The sequence below is a fragment of the Macrotis lagotis genome, chromosome 1 (assembly GCF_037893015.1).
Source record: "Macrotis lagotis isolate mMagLag1 chromosome 1, bilby.v1.9.chrom.fasta, whole genome shotgun sequence".
Taxonomy (NCBI): domain Eukaryota; kingdom Metazoa; phylum Chordata; class Mammalia; order Peramelemorphia; family Peramelidae; genus Macrotis; species Macrotis lagotis.
This window is the reverse complement of record NC_133658.1, coordinates 726,344,488-726,363,732: the sequence shown is the minus strand read 5'-3', so window position 1 is coordinate 726,363,732 and position 19,245 is coordinate 726,344,488. Positions and strand designations below refer to the sequence as shown.

At 35.2% G+C, this 19,245-nt stretch overlaps 1 protein-coding gene across 10 annotated transcripts in view; it reads left to right on the top strand.

Annotated features, from left to right (window-relative positions):
* Positions 1-17,305, top strand: part of FRY (FRY microtubule binding protein) — a 568,375-nt gene extending 551,070 nt beyond the window's left edge. For 8 of the 10 annotated variants that reach the window (XM_074216094.1, XM_074216087.1, XM_074216086.1 and 5 more), the window contains 4 exons: positions 10,365-10,382; positions 12,543-12,653; positions 14,592-14,794; positions 15,884-17,305. In XM_074216094.1, coding sequence (XP_074072195.1) covers positions 10,365-10,382; positions 12,543-12,653; positions 14,592-14,794; positions 15,884-16,142 — 591 coding nt within the window. In that variant the 3' untranslated portion in view covers positions 16,143-17,305. The remainder of the gene's footprint in view (positions 1-10,364; positions 10,383-12,542; positions 12,654-14,591; positions 14,795-15,883) is intronic. The other 2 variants (XM_074216088.1, XM_074216092.1) reach the window with 1 other exon arrangement.
* The last annotated feature ends 1,940 nt before the right edge of the window (positions 17,306-19,245 follow it).

The following is a 19,245-nucleotide window of genomic DNA, read 5'->3' as shown; positions in this document are numbered from 1 at the left end:
CGATCCCTACTATCACTTACAGATGGAAGTAACAATAGCCAGTATTTATATAGTCCTTTAAGATTTATAAAATCATGCATACACATATACAAACACACACACACACACACACACACACACACACACACACACACACACAATTTTACTTGTTCTTACTTGGGAAGGAAGTGTTATTGTTCTCATTTTACAAAGAAGGAAACTGAGGATGAAAGAGAATACATAATTTTCCTACAATTACATACCAATCAGGTTTTTTCTATCCAAGTCTAGTCCTCTGTCCACTTCACTAACTAATTACCTACAGATAGGCAACATAGGGTATAACATTCTGGGCAGAGTGCAACAAGAAACATTTTACAAAATGCATATTGAAAATTCCATTCTCCAAAACAGGTTGATATTACCTTGTGGCTGCATTAGAATGAAAGTTCTCTCTAAGTCAAGTCTGATTTTAATTCAGAGGATGCAGTTTTCAGAGTGCTCAGAAGCTTTGGTTTAGCTTTCCTAGTTCCTCTCTGGCCTCATGCCAGGGAAGAATTGGAAGGAGAAAGAAAGGACAATAAGCAAAACAGATGAATAGAAAGTACCATTGCTATATTCTCTTTATCTTCTAAAATGTGATAGGTGACTTTAAACCATTAGAAAAAAAAAGTGGCAGGATAGCTTCTATTTTGCTGTATTGACACTAAGAAAAAAAACTAAATCATAGGAAAATAAGCTCCTGTATCAAGGAATTACTAAAGAAAGCCATTTCCCAATAATATGTTAACACCAGTGTAATTCTTTTTTTTAGGTTTGTTTGGGTTTTTTTGCAAGGCAATGGGGTTAAGTGGCTTGCCTAAGGCCACACAGCTAGTGTGTGTCTGAGCCAGATTTGAACTCAGGTACTCCTGACTCCAAGTAGAAACACTTTTTAACAAGGACCAAAACAAAAAGTTTTCTAGTATTTTGTTATTAGCCAAGTTAATTTAAAAAATAATCATGCCTGTTCCATAAGCAGTTAGATTTGAGGTTCTACTTTATATCTCACATATTTTTAAGAAGAGACATAAAATATGTCTAATTTTTTTGTCCACTTATTTTTATTTGTTCAGTTGCTTCTTTGTGCTGGTCTTCTTTCTCTTGGAACTTAGGCCTTTTCTCTTGTTCCTGCTTATTCTTCCTTTTTTGCTCATCTGATCTTCTCTTTTACTTCCCTCAGTCCTACCCTCTTTCTCCCCATCCCATCTTCTTGTTCTTTCTCCTCATCATGTATTTTGACAAAACTTGATGATTGAGAGTGCACAGAAAAGTTCATTCATGTATTCAGTATTGTCAGATGCTGGCTTTTGCATTTGAAGAAATAGAAAACCTGTGGCCAGCCATAGGAAATTTAAAACCCAGATTTATTGACCAAATATTCATAAAAGATGAGAGAATGATTCTGCATCAGATGTGTAAACAAGTATTTGGGAGATATTTCTCTGATGAATTCTTTGAGTTCATGTAGTGGTTATTGCCACCAAATATGTATTTTTACCACCACCCAGGAATTATGGAGGTAAAATCTTCAGTTTGATTATTATTCTCAAGCACAGAATTAGAGAAAACCTGAACAAGTTTAAGGATTCTGACAAGTCTTCTTATAGGAAGAATTAAAAAGCAGAGTGACAGAGAAATAATTCATTTACACATTGCAATCTTGTACATTCCTCTTGGGCCACAAATATTGAAGAAAAGATAGATCTATGATCCCATGCTTTCTTCAGTGTCATAAAATTTAACAAACCTAGTCAAAGTCTTATAGATCCTCATACATAAACCTCATCAAACAAACTTTTTAGGTAAACTGAGTCAGGTTATAGCTTAAACTGCATTTAGAGGATTCACAATTAGGAGGAAAATTTACAGGTGCCCAAAGAGTCAGAGACAATTGATATTCTTTCTCTGGCTTCTTATCTAGAAATGCTTAAGGCTCTTAAGTATATTTTCATACCCCATGGGTCTGCTTTGTTCAGATGAGGTTTTAGTTAACTTTTTTTAGTGAGGTTTTCAGTTACCCAAAAATTGCTGAAGGAATGGTCCTGAATTCCAAAAAAAAAAAGTATATTTTTAAAATTCCCATGATACAAGGGCAGGCTGACATAATAAAAACTGTATCCACATAAGTGCAGAGAGGAAAGAATGTGCAGAGATGATCAGAGGTGAGAATGGGATTAGTCAGGGAAGCTTTTTGAGAAAAGCTATGTTTGGAGGGGGGGATTTATCTATTGACATTTACCTCTTTAACACCAACTGGATCTTGACCAGGTGGTGAATATCAGCCCTACTTTAACTGATAGTGAAGTTAGTCTCAGCTATCAGGAAAGTGGTCCAAACATTTAAGTGCCTTTGCCAACCACAGGTTGCCCACAGCATGAAGAAAAAATAGTAGAAGGAGCTGTTTTTAATTCTTTGGGAAGTATAGACTATATTTAACAGACTGAGGATAGTCCAGAGACTTAAATTTAGTCAACCTAAAATTGCTCTCACTCTTAACAGTTTAGACAAAGCAAGAAGTTTGTTTAAATCACTCAAATAACAGCTTCAATTTGCCATTTTACTAAACCTGGGAAAAGAGCAGAACCTGGCCCAAAATCCATGTAATAGACAAGTCTTAGGAGAGTAGTCATTAACTGTTTTACTATGGTCAATACAGAAAAAAAGCTTAAGAGTTGGGTCAAATGATGCAAGAAATCCACTCCTGCTAACATGAACCATTCAAACTGCCTGACCTCAAACTCAAAAGCAATTCTCAAGGAAAGTTAAGACCCAATACACTGTTGACTAATGCATGGATCCCTTCAGGTCATGTACTTTTTAGAAACATAGCTTTCTATTTCTTCTTGAATAACTTTTTTTTGTCCACGTATTTGCAAGAAATTGAAACCTTGAGGAACATAAAAGGCCTTATATCTTAGGGAAAGATAGCATGGGAGCAAAAGATAAATTTGTAGACTCTATGCTTGGGCATTAATTTCCATTTAAAAAGATCAAAATATGCTTATAAGAAATATTGAAGTGTGTGTTTTGTGATATGAGGGTTTAGTACAGACCTTCCAACTCTCATTCAATATAATAGAGCACCTAGAGGAAATAAAAATGAGCATGAATGGGGTAGCTAGGTGGCGCAGTAGATTAGAGCACCGGCCCTGGAGTCAGGAGCACCTGAGTTCAAATCCAGGCTCAGACACTTAATAATTGCCTAGCTATATGGCTGTGGGCAAGCTACTTGACCCCATTGCCATGCAAAAAATAAAAAAACAAAACAAAAAAGACCCATGAATAAAGGAAGCATTTATTAAGCACTTACTGTAATGCTAGAGACAAGACAGAGAGATAGCCACTGCCCTTGGAGCTTACCTTCTAATAGGGGAAGATAACATGTACAACATTGCTGAAAGGCCAGGTGAGATGGGAGAGGTCCCCTGCAAGGGCAAAGTCTAGAATAATTCGGAGGAGTCATGGACTAAAATGGAGAAAGAATGACTGGCATGGGTGCTTCCTCCACCGGAGATTAGAGAACAAACTTATCCTTAGCACTGGAGAAGATAAGGCATTGCCAGCATGCAAATGGACCCTGAGGTAGAGTTTCAGGAGGAAAAACATTAATTTCTCTCCAGAGTATCAAACCTAGGTGATACAGTGGATAGAGCGGAAGCCCTGGAGTCAGGAGGACCTGAGTTCAAATGTGGCCTAGGAAAATTTAATAATTACCTAGCTTATGACCTTGGGCCAAGTCACTTAACCCCATTGTCTTCAAAAACAAACAAACAAAAAAGTATCAAGCCTTGTGCCAACCTTTCCTAATCACCTTTGTCCAGTTTCCTCCATTTAAAACCTACATAAATGAGAATGCTTGAGGAAGAGTCTCTGAGAAAAACTGATAGTTTTTCCCCAGGTAGTGTATGCCTCTTTTCCACATTCTCTGCTCTCTTGAATGAGAAATATCAGACATGTATCAAAACAGTAAGAAGTTGGAGACACCAAAAAGTAATATAGCTAAAAAAACAAAAAGCTGCTTCTCTCTGATTACTTGCTTAGGTTAGTTATCAGGTTTTTCCAAAGTTTAACTTAGTATTCCAAGGAGTCTTAAATGCTCATCCTATGGACACTGGTCTTAAAAAACAGTGAGGCCATCATTGAAGGGAAATAAATTTTCCTTGGGGGGAAAAAAGAGTGCTAGGTGAATGATTTCTATTTCTTGATTATTTTGTCTTTGGTCATTCTAGGTGATTCTGTCCTTGATTTCATTTATTTAATAGTCACAGCTCCTTTAGATGCCCTCTCAGTCTGACCCCTTAAAAAGAAGAAAGGAACATGACTTTTTTAACTTGAATGCAAAGCTTATGTGTAGTAATTGAGGCTCTAGTGAGGTGTCATGGTGAATTAATTTTTACAAATTAAATTAGTCAAAAAGCATATTCATATAGCCTCAACTACTATTTATATAATTTATATAATATTCTTATATTTTATTTCTGTAATAGCCTCAACTGCTTTTTGGAGAAAACTGAATATTTACAGTTATTTCTTCTTATGTTGGAGGGGAAATGAAAGAATTGATTTAGGACATTTGCCTTTGACTCCAGATATGCATGACTAATCAATATAACCAGACCACTGGTTCTAGGACAGCTAAAAGTATTCCAACTTCATCTCTTGCTGAGCTGAAAGTGAGATACTCAGATGGAAAGATAGCCAAAGTACCACATTGTTAGTATCAAATATCGAGTACACATTCCTGATCCCCAAAGCATACAAGGAAAGCAAAGACCCTATTTGACTCTCTCTCTTAGGCAGACTCCCAGCCCTCAAGACTCTCCCATTTAATGGCTTGGCCTAATATCTGCAATCTTAAATTCCAGCAACATGTCCTACTGTGACTGGGGTAGAAAAATGTCCATCAGCATCTATTTGAGAGTCATAAAACTGTCCTAGACAACTTCATAGGAGGATGCATTAAGTTACAAGTTAATGAATAAAAAAGAAAATAGAATTGCCTTTGTAAAGAATTAATCAAAGCAACAAATAATAAGGGACCCTTTATCACCAACAGCCACACAGCCTACTTCCAAATATAGCTTTGTGAGCAAATATTGCACTATTAGTGTATTCAGATATCTTCCTGTCTCATATATAAAGGGGAAAATATAATTTGTTAGTGAATAATTTAAGGCAAGACTCTATACTTAAAAGATAAATCATAGATGATTACCACTTAGAAAAAGTAGTAGAAAAATAGTGATCATGGCAAATATTTTTGAATAGATATAAAAATAGTGTTTAAATGTTAGTATCATTTCCCAGGACCATGAACAATGGCATTTACTGTTCCTTGAATGACTTAGGTGAGGAGTTACAGCTAAGAAGCTCTGTGACTAGATAGTCAAATTTACAGTTTGAGACTTGGAGGACTAAGTACCAAGAGAGAGGTATAAGAAAGCTAATATTATATAGCAAGGATTTTTAAGCTTCTCTTTCTTCTTCAAGTTGATGACCAGTTATGCTTGCCTGATTCTTAAATGAACCATGTAAGTTGCCTAAATCTGACATAATTATAATAAAATTGCTTGTGAGCTAATATAAAAGTTTAGTGTTTTCTCCTGTAGCAAAGATCTCATGGGATGCTGTCCATCCATTCAAAGGTCTACATCTAATCCCAACCTATTTTACTTAGGAATACATTGCTATAAAATTTTCTAATCTCTATGAGAAATCTGGTTCTTATTTAAGTATCAAGACAAGATATAACCAAAATAATGGCTTTTCCTAGGTACCTAATGGTCTTGCACTGGGGTCACTTAGAACCTTAGGGCAATTCAGCAAACTACTGCTTAGGTACAGTATTAGTATACAGAGAACATCGATTTTTGGTTTTGAGTGAAAAAAGTCTACTTTTTACCTTTGGGCCAATCATCATCTATATTTTATCTCACCTTGGAACAGTGATTCTCAGTTTTTAACATTCATCCAACATTTATTAAGAGGAGATACAGTTATAAATAAGACATAGCCACTGCCTTCAAGAAACTCACACTGATAGTAGATTTTTAAAATATGTATGGCATGTTTAAATATCTTCATAGTCAAGTTCTTTTAGATTGTTATTTCCCTGTTTAAGTACCAAAGGCTTCACAAAAACATGATTAAGAGTCTTTGATGTTACTGTTAATCAGCATTGAAATTGGGCAGTTCTGGACTTGCTTTGCTTCCTGCAAAATTCCATTCTATTTATCAAGTTGTCTATGTGTCCCATAGTCAGGATTTAAGATCTTCGGGTTTTTTTGTGGAGCTTTTCTTTTAATCATTTTTCCTATCAGGATATTATATCTTTTAGTCATATGTCCTTATAGCTGTACTAGGAATCAAGGAACCCTAAGAACACAAAGGCAGGATGTAAAGAGGTACAGGAGAAGCACAGAAAACAATGGAATTTCCTATTAAAACTGTAGAACATTAAAAATGTTTTATAGCCTGGGTCTCCCCACGTAATATCCCCAAAGAAGTCCTAAAACCATAAAAATAGCTTAGGAAATAAAAAAGGATCAACAGGCACCATGGTATGGTGCAGTGGATGTCAAATTCAAATAGAAACTGATACCTCTGAACTTGATGTATATTGTCTTAGAAAACTAAAAGTTTGACACTGGTATAGTAGATAGAGAATTGGCTTGGAGTCAGAGGAAGATGGGTTTTATTGTATACTGGTTATTTGTCTGGTGAAATCATTTACCTAAGGGAGGCTAGGTGTCACAGTGGATAAAGCATCGGCCCTGGAGTCAGGGGTACCTGGGTTCAAATCCGGTCTCAGACACTTAATAATTACCTAGCTGTGTGGTCTTGGGCAAGCCACTTAACCCCATTTGCCTTGCAAAAACCTAAAAAAAAATCATTTACCTTCTCAGAACCCTAAGCAACTATCTGAGACTAGATTGCTAACCAGATAAGTCTAGAATGAAATGAAATCATAGGTCTGAATGAGAGATTGAGAGAGGGAAGTGGGGAAGGCCACGAAAGAGAAAAAGATAGACAGATCATAGTCCTAGAGCTGAAAGAACCTCAAAGATCATCCAGTTCAGCTGACTCCCCTTTTACATATAAGAAAACTGAGACCCCAAAAAGTTAAATGATTTTTCCAAAGTCCCACAGATAATGAGCAGAAGCTAGAATTTGAATAAAGACATTATGATTCTAAAACCAGTGTTCATCCAACTGTATGATTCAGCTTCAAACATTTATTCCTCAGAAAGGTGATTTTTCACCATATATTTAGGTCATTAGGAACTGAAAGGAGAAAGTAAACTGTAGCTTAGAAAGAGTAAATGTGGTGATTGATAACAGCACATACACACACATACACACACACACACACATACACACACACACACACACACGCAGGTTGTTCAGTCATTTCAGTTATGTCAGGTCTTTGTGACCTTGTTTGGCAAAGATAGTAGAGGGGTTTGCCGCTTCCTTCTCCTTTTATATATATGAGGAAACTGAGGCAGACAGTTAAGTGATTTGCCCAGGGTCACACAGCTAATAAGTGTCTGAGATTAGATTTAAACTCAGGAAGATAAATATTTCTGACTCCAGGTCTGGCACTGTCCATTGTGCCAACTAGCCTGGGTACCCTCCCTTGACATACGGTGACTGGGTTACACTAAGCTAGTCATTTTAAATCTCATACCCTTCAGCAACTCCCTGTGACTTAGATCCTTTATTACTTCCCAAATTCTAAACTTTAAAGAGAAGGTGTTGACCTACACTAGTAAAGGAAGTCTGCTCATGTAGTTCTCTAATGAAATAACAAGTCCACTCCCTATTCCTTTTAAGTTTACAAAAACACTCTGTATACATTACCTCACATCTGAATATATACCAACATCCCTGTGAGATTGGCACAATGTTTATTAACATCATCATCATCCTCATTTTATAGTTAAGGAAACTTGAAGAGGCAAATGACTTGTCCAGAGTCACCTACCTGGTATGCATCAGTCAGAGGTGGTATTTGAATTCTTGATTTTCCTTATTCCATTTCATTTTATGTGCCATATTGCCTCAAGGTTGCTTGAATTCTCCTACCTACAAAAGTCAAGAACACTGAGCTCTATTAGTCAGAAATTGGCTGGCCCCCAGGAAAGACATTATTTTGTACAAAAGAGAGCTGAGGAAAGAAATTAGCCAGCCTTGCAATTCCTTGGCAGCATTTTCTTTGCCTTTATTGACTAGAAAAGATTTTATTTCAACCAACTTGATATCCTTTTTGGCTCATATTGATCCCTTCCTTTAGCAGACAGTTTTCCTGACCTGAAACCATGTAATTTACTCAATTTTGCTTCCTTCTGTGCTTCCAGAAAGTAAATTCCATAGTGGCAAACCATTAGTGACGGTAATTTGCTAAACTGTATATTAAATGCTTCAATCCTATTTGAAGTTATCCTCCAGTTTTTCAAGGTAGAACAGAAATATAAGTGAACTTTAATGATCATTTGCTTCTGAATCTGCCCTTTCTCATGTGCAGATTTCACTGGCAAAAGTTCAGTTATAAAAACTGCATGACCCTACTAGTTTTAAAGTTTTATTTAAAGCAATAAAGCTATTAAATATTTTCAGCTGTTTAATTTCTATCATGGGTTTGAGGAATAAAATCTCAACCATTGGTAGAATTGTGGAATCTATTCATTATCAACAGAGTGAAAATCTTCATGTACTAGTGAGATGACTGATAGAATAAATGTTCTGGATATTGAAATGATAGAATAAATATTTTGGGGAGGTTTAAATTAATGTTTAGCATGTCGATGTACTTTTTATTATAAGAGTTTTTAATTGTTATTTACATAATCAAAATTTATGGTGTATATTAGATCCACCCTTGGAGCCAAGAAGACCTGGGTTCTTGTCCTGCCTCTGACACAACTTGGCTGTGAGCACATCCCTTACCCTCTCAGTGCTTTACATCAGAAGTGTCAGACTTGCAGTCCAAATCAGATTAAAATGTAATTGGGAAATGTTTAACAAAATAAGTTAAAATATAATATACAAGAAAGATAATGATAATTTGTGGTTTTCCAAGTCAGTATGGGGCTGGCAGAGATCCATTTTTTATTTGAATTTGATGCCACTGCCCTATCAGCTCTCTTAAGATCTAAATTAAAGACTAATTGCTTAATTGCATCATTGTAGGGAGTTTCCCCTCTGGAAGTTTCTCACAATGATGATAAAAGTGCTAATCTCTACACTGAAGCACTGTTTAAGTGTTTTTAAGTAAATGTTAAATTGATAATATTGTGAGCATGGAGATAGGCCTTCTTGTCATCATAGGTCAGTGAACCTTAAGTAACACACTGATCTGTAAACATTTTGATAATTCAGAATGAAGTATATACTCCTTTAGGATCAGAAGTGTCAAATCAGTTCAGAAAATAATTCAAAGCCAAATTTATGGTCTCAGAACTTGTTACCCTTCTATAGTATCCAGATCTTCCTTAAACTAATAATGTGATTATGACTTAAGGAAACCAAAAATTACCGTCTTTGGAACTATCACCCTACCCTTCTACTCAAAGTTTTCCATTTAAAAATGTAAGTTACTGATCCATTTTGGCGTAAAATAACCATTATAGATTTTTTCAATTGTCCATTTTGTTAAATTTAAATATAAAATGCTCACATGTACTTGACTCTCTTTGAGGAAGGCAAGACCACCACAGTCCTTTTGAAAGGAACATTGGCACTCCTACTAAACATTTTCCAAGTACAGAGGAATCTATTTTATAATGATAATTGAGGTATTAATGGCATTTGTATTTATATTGTCAATAAATATTTGTTGAATTTCCAGAGTGCATAAGATTTCAAGGAGCTTACGAAAGACACAGACTTGAGCCTCCCCAGCAGCTTGTTTTATGCTCCAGTCTTGTAAATGTCTTTAAAAATTACTCAGTTGATCTTTTGAAAGCTGTATGATATTATGAGATCATCTTTTCAAAGTCTAGAAGCTTATTCAGGCTTATTCACTAAAGGCATTAGAAGCTTGACTTTTTGTTACCTGGCTGCCAAAATCTCAGCAAACTAAACTTAAAATCTACTAAATGCCGGTTCCGGTATTTTGGCCAATGGCACTCACCATTGTGTGTAAAGCTTGTGTTTAACTGAATGTGCTGCATGTTGTGGGAGTGGAATACTAGCAGCCATTGACAAAATTGAGGCAAGCCATGCTAAAACTGCTGTCAGTGATGTTCTTAAAGAGGGCTGTGCTTTCTGTTGCATGCATTACACTGACCCTCTACTTTCTTTCCTTTCCTTTTTTTTCCTGTGCCATGCTTGCTGGGTAGCAAATGGAATCTCTTGCAGTAAGTCAAAAGTTCTTTCATATTCTTTGTCCATTAAGCTATGGACCCTGAATGAACCCTGATTTTACTCTTACTATTATATCTCTTAGCATGTTATCCCTTTTTCATTTGTTTATTTTATAGTGATTAGAAACTTGTCATTTATTAGTAGCATTCTGAGTTCTTTTCCTTGCAAAGAAAAAACCTTAAGTTGCTATGATTTCTGATTATTGTCTATGAATTGTTTAGAATAATAATTTGTATCACATATTAACATATAATAATATTCTTTGAAACTTGTATACATCACCAGTCCTAATTATCGTTCTACATTGAATGAAGTTGCAGAGCTGTCTTTATTGAGCCATTTTTTAATTGAATTTTTTTTTACTATAAATAGAATAGGATTTTAAATAGGATTAAAAATTCTAAGTAGAATAAAGTTTTAAAATTCTACTACAATTTATTCATTTATAAATCAACTTAAAAATTTCTATAAAGAAAAGTACTTGAAGGATGTTAAAATAATGAACTTTAAACTAGTGGTGTCAAACTATTAAAAAGAAGGACTGTTAAACTATGCATAAAGGTCATTATAGGCCACCTATTGACTTAGAAAACCACAAATTATTATCTATGTTTTACTGTATCTTTATTTATCTTTTCAAATATTCTAAAATCTGATTCAGTAATACTGAGTGTTGTGGGTAACATGCAGTTTGACGCCACTGTTTTAAACACTAAAAATTCTAGTTTGCACTAAGGAAGTACTTGAAACCTAACCTACTAGCTACTTCTCAGAGGTCAATTGAATTATATTTTCATTCCTATATCAAAAATAAAATAATCCAGCTCATAGATAATTGGAACATGCTATATCAATCATCTATAAAATGACAAGATTGTATTACTTTATAACCAACAATCACAGTTTCTTCCCCAGTTCTTATTTTAAATATTGTCAGACTGATTTGGGGAAAAGATGTCCTCAGTAGCTTATATGTACACAAAAAAAGCTAAATTCTAGTACCTAGATTCATAATTCTTCATCCTTTCAGATATTCTTGGCTTGGAAGTAAAAAAAAAAAAAATGAAAATATCTTACATTGTTTATATTTAATCCTAATTAAGGAAGAGTAAACACTGAGTGGTTTTGATTACCACAACTCAAATCTAGTTGTTCTATGTCAGTCTAATTCAATTCAGTCAACAGTTATTCAGTGCCAAGCATTGCTTGGGGTTATTCTGGGGGAAAGTTCTATTCATTTTGAGTAACCTTTCCCATCAACTACCTTATTCATCAGACTAGCACTTGAAGTATCACTACAGGTTTTAAAGAATAGCTATTAAAAAAAGTTATATTAACCAATTCAGAGAGACTGGATGATAATTCCCCTAAGTGTAAAAGATATTGACTCCTTTTCCCTAAAAGGCATGTGTGAGTTCTTCTGATTTTAATGAAAATGCCTTTTAAGTCCAGAGTTATCCATTTAAATGAAGTTCAATATCCAGTTCCTGCAATTCTAATTTTACTTTCCATTAAAAATGTTGTACTCTTCCTATAAAGCATTTAAAAAAGCATTCCCTTTGTTTATCATTAGGTATATCTTCCCTCTAATAATGATAAATCTACCTTTGATGTTTTGAAAACATTTTTATTGATTTGTAAAATATCTCTTGTGTGTGATCTTTATTAAAAATCTCTTTTTTTAATTGTGTATTCTATCCTTAATAGTAGTTATAAATAAGTAATGCTGGTCATCCTGGGATTCTGCTTATATAATATAATGCTAATGTCACCCACCTAGAGCAGTTGTGTTTTCCCTCTCAAAATATGCTTTTTCACTTAAAAGAATAGATTACCATCTTATAAAATTATGATCATTGCTAAGCTGTAAGTTTTAAGCATTTATTGGCCAACAGGATAGACTACCATGATCCTCTTTACCAGACATTCCTCAGGGGACTATGGCTATCCTACAGTTACTTTACTCTTGTTCACAGTGTTAAGGTATTTCATTCGTTGATTAAATTTCTGTTTGAATTGATATGGCTAATTAAAGTTCATTTTTAAAATTGAAACTTATGGCTCCATAAATTTCACTTATTATATAAAATTATTTCCAAGGGTAAAAAAACTGTTCCTTAATAACTGTCTTCCCCTATAAATTCTTTCTTTAGCAATTGGAACTGTGTCAGAGATTATATAAACTACACTTCCAGCTGCTGTTACTTTTTCAGTCCTACTGTAAACTCATTGGCCAGGTGCATGAAGTTAGTTCCATGCCAGAGGTAAGTCATAATCCCAACCCAGTCTTTTCATTCAAGTCATCAGTTCTGTTTGGTGTTCCACCTTCCCATCTCCACCCTCTATCCCCATAACAATATGAGATTTAATTCATTCACAAGTAATTATAAACTTCAGATCCACCATGCTGAAATAAATCCCTCATATATTTCTGTCCTTATAAGAAAAGGTGGTAGAATTTTCATGTATGTTTTGCCTATGAGCATCTGGAAAATCATTGACATATTTTAGAGGGAGATATTATGAACAGAGCATGCTGACATAGCACATGTAAGAGGAAATGATACTATTGCTCTTAATTGATCTTAAGAATCCCCACAATTCAGATTTATAAGCTATGTTGAATTTAGTAGGCAAACAAAGAAAATGTCATTCTTTTAGTGAGATAAAATGGCAATGTTTATGTTTATTCAACTTTTAAAAATTTCCCCTTCCTTTAAAATCAGCTATCATTGAATTCAAGACTATGGTATTATGCAAGAAAGGAGTTTTAAATAATAAAAACTGAAATTATTCTAAATTTGAAAACATTATCTTTGAAGGATATCACTATCAGAGAAATAAGATTCCTTCAGACCTTTGTGTCTCCCCAGGACCAAAAAGCAAGGTAGGATTTTCACCTACCTGATCAGTTCAGTCAGTGACTGAGGGGAATTAGTGTGTTACTACCTCCAAGGTGAACTTCCAACAGAAAGTTAGATCATTAAAAAGATAACCATCCAAAAATTGAGAAAAATTAATATATATTAACATTTTGTATAAAAGTGAATAACATTATTCAATTAAAAGAATAAGATATACACCTTATATTCTCTTTTCTGTTTAATTCACCAATATCTGCCAGTTTATGAAGAACATGTATCTCATAAATTTTGACTTCTCAGTTGAAGTACAAATGATCCAGTATCAAAGAAAGTGATATTATTTTTGCTTGGGCTAAGTAGGCTAGTCTAAACTTTGTTCTTCTCCCTAACACTTGGTCTTTCTGATTACAAAATAGGATTGTCATCTCTCAGAAACTAGAGGAAATGCTTCAAATCAGTAAAAGAACAATTCAGGTTTTATTTTAATGTAGATTAGTAGAAAGATAGCCATCATTTAAAAAAGGAAAATGTTCATTTCTCAACTTCAAAAAGGAAACTATCAAAAAACAAGACATTTTCAAATCTTAATTTAAAAGAATTTTTTAATAAAGTATCAGTAAACATATTTTTAGAAGAACCTGTAAAAGTCTCTTTTGACCATACTTTTCTAGCATATAAGATCGAATTGTCCAAGTAAATGAGGAAAATGTTAGAAAACTTGAAAAATAAAAGATAACATACTTTGTTAAAACAATGAACTTTCCTCTATAGAAATAGCCAAGATCATCTTAAATTCTTACAGGAAAAAAAAAACCACTTCACTTAGCATGTCTCTTGTGAAATACTCTCAAAATTGAATTAGAAAGAAGTGCTCTTATTAGATTTTTAATCACTAAAAGGGCATCTCTTTTAGAAGAATTAGAAAACTGGGTCTGACCCCATGGTTACCTGAGTGGACTTCTAAAATGTACCCAACTGGAGACTTTTCCTATTTCCTTCATCTTCTATATAAAGATTGGAACTCTTTCTTATTGTGACATGGAAATTAGAGGTAAAGAAAAGATCATAAAAAGTTTTCTGCATATGCTTCTGCCTCCTAGAGAATCAATATAGAGAAAGTAACAAATAAGGTTTTTGAGGGTGGGAGCATGTCTCTGTCTACACAACACACTATAAAACATCTTTTCCTCCTCTATATTTATCCACATTGTGTCTCAAGATGCTACCCTTTGAGGTCACCAAGATTCTTTTTACTTAACCACATACACAGGATATACAAACACAAAAGGAAATGTTCTGTATGCACCTAGTGTGGCCTCTTTTCTTTTTATTCCACAGCTGTTGAATATGTCCAGAGAACTGAGTGACTTAAAGAAAAACCTGAAGGATGCCACAGCTGCCATTGCCATGGATCCTCTCTACATAGAGTCTACCTGGCCAGAGCCAACATTCAGTTCTACAGAAGCAGCCATTCAGTCCATGCTAGAATGCCTAAAGAACAATGAACTTGGCAAAGCATTACGGCAAATCAGGGAATGTCGGTAAGACTTCACTGCATGTGTGATCTCTCTTTTGCTCTCATCTGTAAGACATCAGCTATTGTGAACTATCTAACCCTTACTTAAATGTTCCAAAAAGAACATTGAGGGACAGCCAGGTGGCACAGTGGATAGAGCACAGGCCCTGGAGTCAGTAGTACCGGCCTCAGACATATAATAATTACCTAGCTGTGTGGCCTTGGGCAAGTCACTTAACCCTATTGCCTTGCAAAAAAAAAAAAAACATAAAAAGAAAATCACCAGAAAAGAACACTGAGGCATTTCACTTTTTGCTATAGGGAACTTTACCCTTGCCCTGCCAAAAACACACCCATTTTGTGGATGGGGAATCTGGGACTCCAGCAGGAAGCTTAGGAGAGTACTGAGATTGCCTTTGGAATCCTATATTCAGATTCCACCTCAGACACTTCATTGTGTTACCCTGAGCAAGTCACTTAACCTCTCTGAGTCTCAGTCTCTTCTGTAAACTGAGGGGGTTATACTCAATGTCCACTGAGATCCCTTCCTGCTCTAAATCTGATTCTATGCCAGGCAGTGCGTTGCTTAGGGTCACACAGTTCAGAGGTGACAGTCAGTTCTTAAACCCAACCTCAGTTTTTTCCTTCTAGGTCTCACAGTTAGCCAGGAAAAAAAAAGAGTGGGGAAAGGGAAGAAAAAAATAAACAGACTTTGATACTTAGAAATCTATACTGATGTTTTGTGTTAGTCACAGAATCAACTCATCCTTGTTATATGTATCATACCTAAAATAATGAAATGATTGAAAACACATGCTATATAATTCAGTTACAGGTTGGACTAGATGACCTGATGTCCCTGCCAACTCTGAGATTTTATGATTCCTCAAAAATTTATTATTGTGACTCTTTTCTCCGCCCCCAGTGTTTTATACATTTTGACTTTTATATATGTAGTTTGAGCATAGCAACTAAATTTCTGTACCTGAGTCAATTGGAGAAGTTTTGCTTCCAGTCAATAATAGTTTTCTACCAAAAACATAAATGAATGAATGCATAGGGCGAGTCAAGTCCTCCTAACTTTATAAGCAATATTGTTATCCTCCCACTGCAGGAGTTTATGGCCCAATGACATCTTTGGGAGCAGCTCCGATGACGAGGTCCAGACACTACTGAACATTTACTTCCGACATCAGACACTGGGACAAACTGGCACTTATGCACTGGTGGGATCCAATCAGAGCCTTACAGAAATCTGCACCAAGCTGATGGAGCTCAACATAGAGATCCGGGATATGATTCGCAGAGCTCAGAGCTACCGAGTCCTCACAACTTTTCTCCCAGACTCCAGTGTTTCAGGCACAAGTCTCTGACAGGAGTCTTCCGTCCTCCGTTGGTTCCAAGCTGGGAGTGCTGCCCTGCTGGAGTGACATCATCCAGTGTCTTTTCGGTCTTCAGAAGACTTAGAGAGGCTGTCCTCCCTCTTGTCACCTGTAGGACTTTTTCTACAAAGAGGTGGGCGGAACTTCTAATGTGTAGCAACACTGTCAGAACAAAAGTAGCCTAGAACTCACCAGACAGTCTCAACTCCGTTGCACAAGCAAGTTAGCATTTCACTGAGCAACTACAACTCACTACTGAAGAGGTGACTTCCATTGCGTACCAAAGCCGACAACACTGAACAATACCTTCCTTTCTAGAAACTTGTTTTAGATTGGCAAAAGTGCAATGTTCCCTTCACTAACTTTTTTTTATATCCTAAAACTTGTATATTATTTCCCTATATTTTTCTTCTTTTCTTTTTTTTTGGGGGGGGGGGTTGTGTGTGAAAAAGGAACAGGCAAAATGAAGCTGGCCAATGGAAACTGTGAGATGGTTGGTCAAAAGCTGAGCGCCTGTGTATATGAAAACAAACTGTAAATGGACTACAATTTAACGTACACTGTAATTTGATTAAGATTACTGTATCTAAAATGAGCTGCTATGAAGTACATTTCCTAATGTTGCTAGGCTACTGTCTCTGAAGGTACTGGATTGCTTTGCAGGTCTGTTATTAGGACCCAAGTACCAGAAATGGTATAGGTAGATTTTTTTTTTTAAGGATCTTGGCTGCTTTTTCCTAGAGGATTGCTTTTCTGAACATATTTATACTATAAAAAAAAAAGATGGTTAATTTGAATTAACTTTGCCATTTTGTAGAACAAAGTTAAATACATGTACATTAACAGTCTAAATCCTTTAACCTGTCACGCATGCATATTTTAATTTAATGTCCACTTGGATAATGGAAAATAGAACTATAAAGGTGAAATGCAAGTCCTCATTGTTTCTTAGATGATATCTTATTTATAATATAAATATATATATATATATATATAAATCCCATTCTTATAAATTTCTCCTCCCTCACACTCAATGCTGTCAAGTGTTACAATGTGGGTGTGTAATGCTTTTGCACATCAGAAACATTTCAATTCAGATGTGATCTATGTAACTTATTCACTCTGTAAATACACTTGCAGGTTTTGTGAAGTAACTTTGGTTGATATTTTGTTCACTGCGCCTACTGAACTTAAAAGAGAAAAAGGCATATGATGACAATGCATTTCACTGCTGATTCATGAACATATTTGTCTAATCCTCCTGTCTGAGGAAGTAGTAATCTAACTTGTTTCAGGAGCAAAATTAGAAACACTATACCTTCCACTAGGTACTAGCTCTGAATTTATCCTAAGGAAAAGCAAAAGTCAGAATTGAAATTATCTCAGTTTAACAACAAACCATAGAAATCCATTAGGAAAGTTTTGTGTTTTTTGGTCAAGTCACTTTAACCCTATTACCTTGCAAAAATAAAAAAAAAAAAAAAGAAAAGAAACTCATTAGTATGCAAACCAGCAATGAGGAAAACATAATTTCTAGAATAGGAATCAGCAAACTGCTGCCTCAAATTCAGCCTACATCTGTTTATGTATGGACCACAGTTAAGAATGGCTTTTACATTTTTTTAAATAAAGTTTCATTTTACTTAAAAAATGTAAAAACCATTCTTAGCTTGGCTCAAAGGCAGCAAGTCAGACTTGGCTATTAGGTATTATTTGCTGACCCCTATTCTAGAATAAACAGCAAAAACAAAAAATCTGATTTTCAATTTTCTACTTCAGGTAACTGTAGATTGTCCTTGGTTGAGGGGGGAAAAAAAGAGTAGCAGGTACTTGACAGAAGACCTTTAGTGTTTTATATTTTTCTCTAGAATATGTGATATGATTCTCTGATTACTTGACTCCCCCCCAATTATGTTTAGTCATGATGAAATTAAAATTCCACTACCAAGTTCCACTGAGATGCCTCATTCTGGCATAGAGGAGTCAGCCCTGTATTCTTAATGATTGTGTCAGCAGACCCCAAGTTCTAACAGATTTTACTATATTAGCTCTGAAGATAGACCTGGAAAGCAAACATGATCTGGTCTTAAGTAGAGGACAATTCATTGCCAGGGTATTGGCCCTGGCATGATGAATGGAAGGGAGAATCCCATAAGCAGCTCATGAAAACTAACTCATCTTCTCTAAAGCATGGAGAGGCTATAACAAAACATTAATCCTTGACATATTAGTTAATAAGCAATATTATGATTAATTTGGTTCCCTTGTACCCATCCTGGAGAAGTGGTGAGTGTTTAAGAGTGAGAATATGTTGAATGACCAAGAAATCTGGGTCTGGAAAGAAAAAAAAAAAGTTGTAGATAAATGTTTTTAAGTTACACTTGAAAGTAAATAGAATTAATTTTAATAATTTCTATGATGCCAAATATCACAATTAGAAACATATTTATTTTGTGACCAATATACAAAAGCCAACTTGACAAGATTTGTATTAACTGATAAACTCTTGAGTTTCTTCAAAATCACAAAATATAATTAATGGTAGAATCCATTTTTTTTCTTTTCTGCCTAGAATAGAAAAGAATAGCCAAGTATTGGCTTCTTTTTTTATATATCTTTTTTTTACAGACAGGAATCACAAGTTGTAGTTGAAATTTTTACCATGGAAGGCAGAAAAAATAATGGGACATCTTCACCTATATCATATGACAGATAAAAACATATAGCTAACAATATTCTAACTACATGTGTACAGACAGCAGAAATTCTAGGGTTCCTTAAAGGAAGAGACAAAAAGAGCTTTCAGCCTTAAAGTTTAGACTAGTGGGTATCTCTAAGCTGGCAACACTCACTCAGAGTGCTTATCCTTGATAGCAGGAAAGGTAGCATAAAAGGGCTACAGATCCTCCCCAGCCCCAAGTCTACATACATACATACACACACACAATATTTTAGGGTCTCCTATGTGCTCTGTATTTTGCTAACTAGTTTGAAAGGTACCTGCCTGGTACTATCCCAAGAAGAGAGTGTCCTGGGAATCATCAGCCTATCTGTCAAGAATCCTGGGTTGTACTTCTGACTTTGCCACTAAGGA